At 33.1% G+C, this 11364-nt stretch overlaps 1 protein-coding gene across 3 annotated transcripts; it reads left to right on the top strand.

Annotated features, from left to right (window-relative positions):
• The first annotated feature begins 4467 nt into the window (after positions 1–4467).
• On the top strand, positions 4468–11009 carry LOC103485462 (probable histone chaperone ASF1A). Of its 3 annotated transcripts, XR_007819415.1 has the most exons (4): positions 4468–4947; positions 9671–9786; positions 9867–10335; positions 10762–11009. XR_007819415.1 is itself a non-coding variant. In XM_017043891.2 (3 exons), the coding sequence occupies exons 1-3, from the start codon at positions 4839–4841 to the stop codon at positions 10221–10223; spliced, it is 582 nt and encodes a 193-aa protein (XP_016899380.1). In that variant the 5' UTR covers positions 4468–4838; the 3' UTR covers positions 10224–10554. The 3 variants fall into 3 exon arrangements, 2 of the variants coding, with proteins under 2 accessions (XP_016899380.1, XP_050937970.1); XM_017043891.2 differs by lacking the exon at positions 10762–11009 and having other exon boundaries at positions 9867–10554; XM_051082013.1 differs by lacking the exons at positions 4468–4947; positions 10762–11009 and adding an exon at positions 5300–5339 and having other exon boundaries at positions 9867–10554.
• Positions 11010–11364: the final 355 nt, after the last annotated feature.

Raw genomic sequence — 11364 nt, 5'->3', positions numbered from 1 at the left:
TATTAAGAGTGCATGCAATAAAAAGGAAAAAAAAAACTCAAAATTGACAAATAAACTAAATGAAACCGATTAACTGCTTTGGTTCAATTTTTTGGTAAAATTAGACGTTTTGATTTGTATTTAATTTAGAATAGTTCGAATTGATTTTGATTGAAAATGTCTTCAGAATCAAACTGAAATGAAGGTAAATATATACCCATAAAAATAAACTATAATCCTAGTTCTTTAGTATTTATTTAGTATGGTGCATGTATATAATTAATTTGTTGTTTAGAAAAATGACTGATTATTATATATTCCAGGTATGGATCTTACTTAGAAAATGTCAATAGAAGAAAAAAAAAAGTCTAGTTTTCATCTAAAATTAATAAATAAAAGCGAAAATTAAAATTATAGGATTAAAAGAGTAGAAGAATATAAAAGGTCCAAAATCGACAACCAGACGGTCAAAAAACCAAATCAAATGAAAATCGATCCAATGATTTCGACTTTTTATTGGACATCATTTAGATTTCCTTATTTATAATACGGTTCAATTTGATTTGGTTCTAAGAAAAAGAAATAATTGCAATGGGTGACAATTGTAGGACTAATAACAACATTTGGTTAAAGACAAAATTTGTATTATAGATATTGATAAATCATATCCCTAATAAAATCCTATTAGTTAGTGATTTGGTCTATTATTGATAGAGAATCTAGGAAATGTTTTGTTGTGAAGTTAAGTTATTTATTATATAAATATATATATATATATAGTTAGTTAGTTAGTAAGTGGTTCTTATAATAGGTGGGTTATAATAGTTAATATTTGTATTTTAATATGTGTTAGAATTATTTGTATTTAGGTTGTAATTAAATTATATTTTTTTTGTTTTGGTAAGGAATAGTATACACCATAACAAAGAAGAAAAGAGAGAACGAGTAAAAAATATAGTAAATATTGTAGCAAATAGGGTATGAAATAGTATTTTACTATACTTAATTGTAAGTTATTAATAGTTTTACATATCACTATTATGTTTGCTGCCCAAACTTGAATCGGGCTATAATAACTTACTCCACCAACTTCTAAATTGGTACTTCAAACGACCCATTGGAGTGTTATCTAATTTTTTTATATTTGTAAATCATTTTGCATTGTGTTATATATACAACTACTTTTATGTCTGGTTCAATACATGTAGATATGAGATCACTACTACAAAACTGGGTTTACTTGACGTTTTTTAACTGTCAAGTATTGATTTACTTGACGCTTTTCAATGTGTCAACTAATCCAGTGTCAAAAATAAGGGAGGTTTACTTGACAGTTTCTAAGTGTCAAGTATAATTATACTTGACATTGAAAAAGCGTCAAATATATAATTATACTTAACAGTTTTTATCCGTTAACTAATCTAGTGTCAAGAATAAGGAGGTTTTATTTTTGACAGGTTTTACACGTCAAGTGAAATTATACTTGACAGTTTATAGGTATCAAGTATATAAGGTTTGTTCAAATAAAAAATTATATATTTTAAATTATCCATATATTTTATCATTCACCTGTTTTGATGTCCAACAATATTAAAATACACATCAATTGAAAAATTGAAATCAACTCAAACTTTCCTTCAAAGAAATTGCATATATATATATATCAATGAACCATATATAAGTTGGTGATTACATAGTTAATTACAACATATATATGTGCAGCCCAAACTAAACTTTCCATCCAACTCGAATTAACAATAGCCCAAGCTAGCTCCATACGCACTTTATCCAACTCGAATTAACCATATGAGCTTCTTGTATCAATTTGATATGAAACCCAAAATATTGAAGTTAATACTTTGATTACTTGAATTGTAGAAAATAATTCAAACACTGATCATTTAAACACAACATACCAACATAAAAAAGTGCAAAGTTCCACTAGAGTTTCTATTTTTGATGTCCTATTTTCTTTTTATAAGAATGTAAGGTACGTGTTTATGCTAGACAATGATTATGAGAAGCTAAAACAAAATTAACCAAGGGAAATTTGCAAATAAACTGTTTTAAGGGTTCATACCCCATTCCTAGCCTCAATAGGATGCTCTTCATCAATGTGACAACACAATCAGACTATATCAAGATATTCTGAGCAAAATGGGCATGGGAATTCCTCCCTTATATCATCATCCCCTTCAAGTTCTTCAAACCCTATGAACATACCTGAATGTTGATCTACTACAGGATCAGTCCAAAACTGAAGGTGAAGGCAAAAAAGGATACAGAGATAATAATTATAAAAAAGAGTAAAGAGATACATAAAAGCACTGGCACATACAAAGGATGATGTATAACAAACTGAAACAGCAGGTAATGTCATGGTTTACAGCAGAAAATGAGATGCACATAATGATTTTATGTATAATAAAAATAGAAAGCATATATTCTCCCAAAGTTCAGTCTTTTGAGAAAGAAGTTGATTACTTTTGGTGGCATATATATCCAACTTGACAGCTTCATAAAAACCAATATATAGCTCTAAAGAAAAAAAAAAAAAAAGAAATTGTGGGGAATTCCCCACCCAACCTATAGTTTAGATAAAGACTTACATCCTCTACTAAAACAGGAAACAACAAAATTTTACTTACTCTCATTTTGATTTAATAATTGGATGCTGCATTAAAAACTATAAAGAAAAATGCACACTAGCTTCTCATTTAAGGGTTTAGGGCCACAAATGCCAAACACAAACAAACACTTAAATCTTCCCTCCTCAATTATCTACCACATACTTTATGCAATAACATTAGCAATTTAACCGTAGGTTTCGAACAAAATCCAATCAAATCTTGTTAAAACACTCTTAACTTTTTGAAACTCTTAATAAGATCAAGCTTGTGTGTTAAAATTAGAGAGATTCTTGAACTCTTAACCTTCAAGAGCTTTAATTGACCGACATAATGTAATCTTAATATCAAAATCTTAAAGTTCCTCATAATGTAATCTTATTAACAATCAGGCTTGCTTAAATCATAAGGTACTTCTAGTTGCACAAAGCAAATACAACGAAGTATTTCTTGGTGCATCTTAAATATATACTCAATTTCTCGTGTTAAAAAAATACCCAAAACAAACTTATAGCACCATACAGCCATTGTATAGTTAAAAATAAACTTAAATTTTGGAAAAAGTAGACGGCATGAAACTTAAAAATGAGAATAAAGTCAAAATAAAATACCATCACCCAAAGCATAAAAATTAAAAATTAGAAAATAAAAATTAAAAATTAGAAAATAAAAATTAAAAATTAAAAAAAAAATCCAAAACTATCAAACTCAAAAGGGGATTTACTAGCATATCATCTAATTACAATAAAAAACACTGGATATTACATCGAAAAACCTCTCAATACAAGCTCCACTCCCAAGAGTCTAACACAACCATGAAGTAAACGTCAATTGAATTCTCGACTTTAAATATGGAACTTGAAACATGAGAATTGATTCTTAACGTTTTTATGCAACTTTAAGTGATACAGTGGAAAGAAACAAGATTGAGCTTTGCTTAGTTATTTAAAGGTAAAAGAAAATATCTCAAGAGATAATATTAAAAAAAAACTATATTTAGTACACGATCGTTTAGATTTGGCTATTATTTGGTACACGAATCTATCAAAATCTAAACGATTTATTTTTTTCAATTCTATCGTTTAATTTGGTTTCACGATCGCTTAATTAGATTACACGATTGTTTAGATTTGGTTATTTGGTTGTTTAGATTTGACACGATTTGTTTTTTCAAAATTTGGTACACGATCGTTTTGATTTGGCTAAGCGAAGTTTTTCAAGATTCTTTTGGTACATGATCATTTTTTTTTCAAGATTCTTTAGTACACGATCGTTTAGATTTGGCTAAACGATTTTTTAAAATTCTTGTGGTACACGATCGTTTATTTTTTTACACGATCGTGTGATTTAATCTTTTAGATTTAGCTATACCGTTTGTTTAGATTTTTTTACACAATCGTGTATTTTTTCAACATTCTTTTGTACATGATTGTTTTGATTTGGCTAAATAATTTTTTTTAATTCTTTTGGTATACGATTGTTTAATTTTTTACACGTATAAACTACTTCAATCTAAAATATTTTTTTGACTATTTTTTACGTGTGATAGTTTTAAATTTGAAAAATCCAACAAGAAAGCCCATATTGATGGTTGAACTTGGATATTTTAGTTTTTGACTATTTTTTACGCTATATATGCAATTATTTGATCATTCTAATATATATGCTATTATTTTATGCTATTCGGTCATTTATGCAGCTAACCCGTTAAAAAAAAACTTGTAAGAACTTAGACGGTTGATGACCAAAATTGTAATTTCAATAATTAATAAACTAATTTAATCGCACCCGTACGTTAAGTTGAATACACAATATTCTTAACCGTTAGATTTGGAAGAATGACGTAACTTCGCCTGAGAAATGAAATTCGCCATCGACTCTGCCCGCCATACGCCACCGCAGCAGACCGATGATTTTCGTGCCCTCACAACTCCCGCCAAATCCCGCAACCGGTTATCGCCGGTGACCACCTCATATTTCCGGTAAACTTCTTTCTCTTTTTATTTTCAATTATTTTTTTTTGAAAAAAAGAAAATCTCTCTTCTTCAGCCCCTCGAAACAAAACCAAAAACTCTGGCTATGGAACTTCCGACTTCCTTCTTCTTCAACTTCTTTCCGATTCCGTCATCTTTGCATTTCGATTAACACTTCCACTTCCACATTAGGGTTTTCCGCTATTTCATTTCTCCACTAATTCATGCGAGCCAACTGTTCCTCTTGAATTCGAACACAATGAGCGCTGTTAATATCACCAACGTTGCAGTTCTTGATAACCCGTCTCCCTTCTCTACTCCCCTTCAGTTTGAGATCTCCTACGAGTGTTTGTCTGCTCTCAAATACGGTATTCCTTCCATCTATCTTTTGTCGCTTTTTACTTCTTACATGTGTTCAATCATGATTGTACTGTTTGAATTACATTCTATTAGGGTTCACTTTTTACGGGTTGATCTTTCGGCGTTTTTCCTTCCATCATTGACTGCGATTTGTGAATGCATGGTTGTAAAAATTCTGCTGATGATAGATTGTTCTGTTGATGGTTATGCGGTTGGGGAACTTACGAAGAAGTTCGTGGTAGCGAGAGCGCCTTCATATCAAAGACCTATTGGTCTTTGCCTTTGATTTTGCTTAACTGAATATAAGTTTCGGTATTGCTTCATGGCCTAAGGCATTTCTGCTTACAGCAGCCGAATTACTCGATTGAACGAAGAATGTTCTTTGGTTTTAAAATACAGTGTAAGATACTAAGAGGTCGTATCTGAGTTAAACAGTTTGGGGTGTGAAATTATACCTTTGGCTTTTAGATCAGTAACGAATTGTATTTATACCTTTCAGTTTTTCTTTCCACTTATTGTCTATGATTGTCTAAGATGTTTAGGATGTTACGTCTTTGTTACATCTTCATGGGCGCTCTAGATTTTCTTTCCTTTTTTTTAGAAACAACTTTAATTAAGAAAAAAAATGAAAGAATACAAGGGCATACGAAAAAAAAAAAATCCAACAAGAAACCTCCCACTAAAGGAAGGGGATACAACTAAGAGAAATATTTCCCAGTGAATAGTTACAAAAAAGCTTTGAAACTGAAGCCCAAAGGGGCACATGAAATCTCACCAAAGTCCAAACCTCACAAGGGTTCCTATCCTTCCTTCTAAGGATTCTATCATTCCTCTCCCCCAAATATCCCAAATAAAAATATGGTTTAAAGTTCTGTGTTTTCTATATTAAAATGTTCTATATTAAAATGGAGAGACCTTAGGTCAATTTATTTACAGGAACCTTAATTTAGGGCAAATAATAATAAGAAAAAAATAGAAAATAGAATGCACATGGTACAATATTACACGAGAACAAAATATTCCCCAAACAAACTTTCAACCAAATAATGCTTTTGGAATAATTGCGCTGGAATATCTTCTGCTAAGTTGATTGTATTGAATGGCACACTTGGACTGAGCTTGCATGGGTGTGGAATTTTCCTCTAGCTGACTCACTTCCTTAATAACAACCGCACACACCCCAACAAGCCACAAAAACAGCCTTTCACTTCGAAAGGCTGATGGAGGAGGAACTCCTCGATTATCGCACGAACGTCTCTCCAACAATGCTAAACTTGAACTCCTACAAGAGCAGACTCCACAATGTCCTCACATACTGGCCGCTCCAAAAGAAATGATTTAGGTCTTCTCTGCCTTCTGACAAAGAATACAGCAAAAAGGTCCCACAAGCCTGTCACAAGTTTACACACAAGCAAGACTTGCTAGATAAAAAAACCTAATTTTCTTAGGAATCTTAATCCTTCAAATGGTATCAAACATGGTCTTCCCAATGGGAGAGGGGTCCAATAACAATTTGAAGAAGGATTTACAAGAAAACCCCTCCCTAGGAGTCGGACTCCAAGTACGAACATCCCTTCTCCCCTCCCTTAAAGTGCACGCCTCCAATAAGGAAATCAAAGAGGCAACCTTCGTCGTTTTCCTATTGGACAAATTACGACAGAACCTGAGGGAAAAAGACACAGAGTTCTAAGACCAAATCAAGAAGTTAGAGAATAGACAGATTTTTAGTGGAAGAAAGGTGATAAAGATAAGGAAGGACAGAAGAAAGAGCGCTCCAGATTATATCATTCTAGCAGGTTGTGGCTAGTGAGAGGGGGGATGTAATTATCTCTAGTACTGGATCTGTGATTTCAGCAAAATGGCTAGTTAACTCAGTTGACATTATTTTCGTCTTAGACTTTTAGGTGAGTATTTTATAGTCATCTTGGTCCAAGTTTTACCTGTGATATTGCAAATTTTTCTGCATGCTTTCTGAATATGAGCCTGGGATACATATGCAAAATGTATGACCCTGTTCTTGATGTTGTATTACATATTATTCATTGTGCCAAACGATTGTCGTATCAAGATTCCTAATGTTTTCCTGCTGCATTCATTATTACTCCATCTAGGTAAGTAATCGATGTTGTTAGCCCTATATATGTTGATGGATATTATTATATTGCTAGTTTTCAATTTATTGCATCTGTAGCAGGGTCATGGAAGTGAACAAAATATTTATCTTAGTTTATTTATGTATCTTTGTCAGCTGAGATTACTCTATAAGCGTATTAAGCAAAGAATTTTGACATTTACAGATTATGATTAATTTTTTTGTGATGATGACAACATTAAATAGGCTGCAGTGGCTTCATTAGGGTATCAAGTTAAAATTTTATTTTGATAGAGGTTTATGATGAAACTTTAAACGTTGTTGGATGGGTGTATAGTTTTGAACTTTTGATATTTGTTCTTGAAATTTGAAAGGGCACTATTGTAGTTCTTCAACATTTTACTTGTGTCCAACTTTAGAATTTCTCAGAAGGGACTATGTCCTTTGTTTAGTCCATACTCCTGCAGAACGTCTATATTTCATTAGGCTATTTGAGGTATTTATGATGGTATATGTGTAAAGAACATACTTGTAGTTTTGTACTTAGGTGGTATATGTCAATAGGAAGGCAGGGAACAGATCAGAATTACTCTGTCTGATTTATGGATTAGGCTTTAGGTCATTGAATCAATCCCATTTTTTACTTGGACCAACTGATACTCTGTTTATAAAAGGCTTCAATGAATGATGTCTTGAAGATGTTCTTACAGATTCAGATTTTTTTTTAAAAAAAAATTATTTATTATTTTTTTTAAAAAAATCATTTATTTTTTAGGAACCTGTTAAAACAAAAGTTGTATGTTACGTGAAAGGAGTGCATTTAGGCAAAGCCAACTAGTATATTTAGGCCATATCATCTTAGAACAGTAGGTCCAGACTGACCAAAAAAAAGTCCAGTCAATGTTGGATTGGTAAACACCCAACGTCTTCTTTAATCCAGGAGCATAAAGTTTTCCTTTATCTTCTCACGGGTTACTCCAGTAAAACTTGTGGCTAGGTATAGTTCTTTACGTCCATTAGAACAGTAACTAGAGATGCAGTGCTGTATTCGCGTTCAATTAGCTCGAGTTGGCCATCAGACAAGTACTCACGTCAGTTTTCTGTATTTCTTAAAGCGGTTTGTATTTGAAATGAATGCGTCTAGCTATGGGTTGATGGCTGTGTCTATAGTTTTGGTTTCGTTATTTCCAAAGCAGCCAAGGAGGAGCTCTTCAAGCATTGTCCACTAAATTCTAGTTTATCTTTAAAATACCCTTCATTTCTGAAGCATTTTCTTCCACCCTTTTTGGTAGTACCCTGAGGTAAAATTGCAATGAAAAAAAAAGAAAAAGAAAAAGAAAAAAAAGTTATGAAATTCATCCCTATGTCTGTACATTTAAGAAATTGGAAGACTGGGGCTCCTTCATGGAACCATGCCTCAAGTGTTTAAGATGTGTGCAGGGTTCTAGATAAAGAGTTTGGTTCTTTCATCCCTAAACTAGATTACAGTTACCTGGATTTAAGACACTGGAGCTGAATTCAGAACTCTGTTAGCTGAAAATAACCCTAAACGTCCAGGAAATTCCAATGTATGCTATCACTGGCTTGGTTTGATCTGGCCTTTTGTACCAAAGAAGTAAGTCTTATTGTTTGGATTGTTAGAATTGAATTGGCTAAGAGGCAGAGCACAAATGATACAATTCACTAATTTCCATCTTAAAGACTTGGAATTTGCTATGGGTGTCTTGGTTCATTTGAAACTTCAGCCATGCATTCTACAATTTGTATTAGGGTGCAGATATGAAAATTTAACTGCTTGCTATTGTGGTCCACTTCGCATTATCTGAAGAAGTGGGTACAATGGCTACAGATTGGAGTTACTCAGTTACCTTTAGGTGCGCTTATTCATCTGTGTTTCATATTTCTCAAACAGTCCTCATGGAGTTGGGACACAATGGAAGCCTTTGGATAGGGACAAATAAAGCTCTTATTGATATTCTTGCTGTCTATAGTGTTGGTAATGTATGGATCTGGTGCACTTTCCAAGAGACTTCGTAGTAGCAAGGCCTCCTTAGTAAGGCACATGCCTTGGCCTTTTTTATTTTGCCCTATGATTTTGGTAATGTATGGATCTGGTGCAGTTTCCAAGAAGCAAGGGATCATTACTGACTTGTGACTTCAGCCTTTTTTCTTTGTTCTTTTTTTTATGATAAATATTCTCAAAGTCAATTGTTCTTGTAAATAACACTTACAGTAGCTCTAATTTCCTAATTTTTTTTCTCATTTTATTATTCATGTTACTATATCGTTTTCGATTGTATTGTGCTGAAGAAAATAGATTATATTTTATCATGCATATTTCTATCACACCACTGAGAAGGGTATATCCAATTGATAATTCAAAAGGTTGTTTAACTTTGTTATTTAGAAGGAAATTCGAGGGAAAGTAGGGAGTACTTTTAAAGATTATGACCACTTGGTAGTTAGTTCATAAAGAATGTTTTTCTTGATGGAACTTCTACTTTTATTAAATTAAAAATATATCATACAGTGGAAGAACCTCCATACATGTCCAGCGCTCAATTGCATTGATCTAAAATTGCAGCTATATTAGTACCTTGTTGACTGAACGCTTCTACTGTTTTCTCATTCTGTTTCAGATTTGGAATGGAAACTAATTTACGTGGGGTCTGCTGAGGTTGAGACATATGATCAACTATTGGAGTGTGTTCTTGTGGGACCTGTCAATGTTGGTAACTATCGTTTTGTATTGCAGGTAAAGTTCCATGACAAATTTCTGTATTCGCTTATCATACACTATCTTGTTTATGGAGTGAACCTTGTCATCTCTCCCAGGCTGACCCTCCAGACCCGTCCAAAATCCCTGAAGAAGATATCATTGGTGTAACTGTACTTCTGTTGACCTGCTCATATATGGGTCAGGAGTTCATCCGTGTTGGTTACTACGTAAACAATGATTATGATGATGAGCAGCTCAGAGAAGAACCTCCAGCCAAAGTTTTGATCGATAGGGTTCAGAGAAACATCCTATCTGATAAACCCAGGGTTACAAAGTTTCCCATTAATTTCTACCCTGAGACTAATGATAGTGGAGAGGAACCTCCTTCTAACGATCCTGTATCAGCAGAAACTGACGGTGACGAACAACTACTTGCTTCTCCTGAACATCCTTCAAACGATCAAAATCCCTAGATTTTGGAACTTCCATCCAAACACCAAGTCGTGGGAACTTCTGTATCCCGATCGCCACTTGTTCTCAGAGATCATCATTGCTGGAATCTTGGATGGCTTTTGGGTTCAAAAGGTAAGACATCTTTTGAGAATATGAAGGTTGGAATGCAGTTTGTTCAACTTCAGCTGCTGAATTTGCAATTCGGTTGGTTGCATGTTGGTTTGTAGTTGTACAAAGATAGTGCAAATTCATTGTTTTGAAGGCCTTGTTTGATATCCAAAAAAAAAAAACTTTTGGTCTTTAAGTTAAAGCAGATAAACAACTAAATCTACAATGCTATTTTGTTGCGTAGGTTCCGATTTTTTGGCTTAAAATTTAATGTAAGGAAACATTGTGGACTAAGTAGAGTGAAAAAAAAGAAAAAAAAAAGACTTCTAATGGTTTTCATAGGTCAGAAACTCAAAAATCGAAATTAGCTTGTTTCTCTCTTTTAGATTCCATCACTTAAACCCATGCCAGTACTTAAGTATTTATCCATACAAACTAAAATATGTTTAGGTACTACTGCTGCTGCTCTCTTCACTTGACCATAGGCTGTATTCAATTGTGTGAACTTTTGTCCTAACTTCTGATCTTAAAGTTACGGTGAGTAATCTACAGTATATGCAAGCCTTGAGGGGGTGTTTGGTCAATGAATTTGAAATTAGGGGATTTGACATTTGAAGCCAAATTCATGTGTTACACCGTTGGTATAAAATTCTTACTATTAATTTATTATTAAGAAACTAAGCCTATGGGTTTTGAATGTTTTTTTTTTCTCTTTTTTATTGAATGTCATATGTTTTTTAAAAAAATTCACTTCAACTTCTCACCATTAATCATTGATGATTGTTGACAATTAACTTAGCCAACTTGACGATCAACCATAATGATTGATCAATAGTCATGACGATTGATCATGACCAATCGACGGTCACGACGATCGATTATCTTAATGATGACGTTGGATCATCTTGATTATCGCCTTCGGATTGTATTGACTGTCAATTATCGATCGTCAATGATCAATCATTTTGATCGTTGGTGACCTATAACTTTGGACGTATATGTCGTCAGATGAACGTATTGATCGACGACGACCAATCGTTATTGTTAATTATC

This window comes from Cucumis melo, chromosome 3 (genome assembly GCF_025177605.1).
Source record: "Cucumis melo cultivar AY chromosome 3, USDA_Cmelo_AY_1.0, whole genome shotgun sequence".
NCBI lineage: Eukaryota > Viridiplantae > Streptophyta > Magnoliopsida > Cucurbitales > Cucurbitaceae > Cucumis > Cucumis melo.
Note: the sequence above shows the minus strand (reverse complement) of the source record. Positions and strands in the feature narration are given on the sequence as shown.

Coding starts and splice junctions, on each gene's coding strand:
- LOC103485462 (XM_017043891.2), top strand. CDS start 4,839: ATGAGCGCTGTTAATATCACCAACGTTGCAGTTCTTGATAACCCGTCT. Junction 4,948..9,670: donor TTTGTCTGCTCTCAAATACG/GTATTCCTTCCA, acceptor ATTCTGTTTCAG/ATTTGGAATGGAAACTAATT. Junction 9,787..9,866: donor ACTATCGTTTTGTATTGCAG/GTAAAGTTCCAT, acceptor CATCTCTCCCAG/GCTGACCCTCCAGACCCGTC.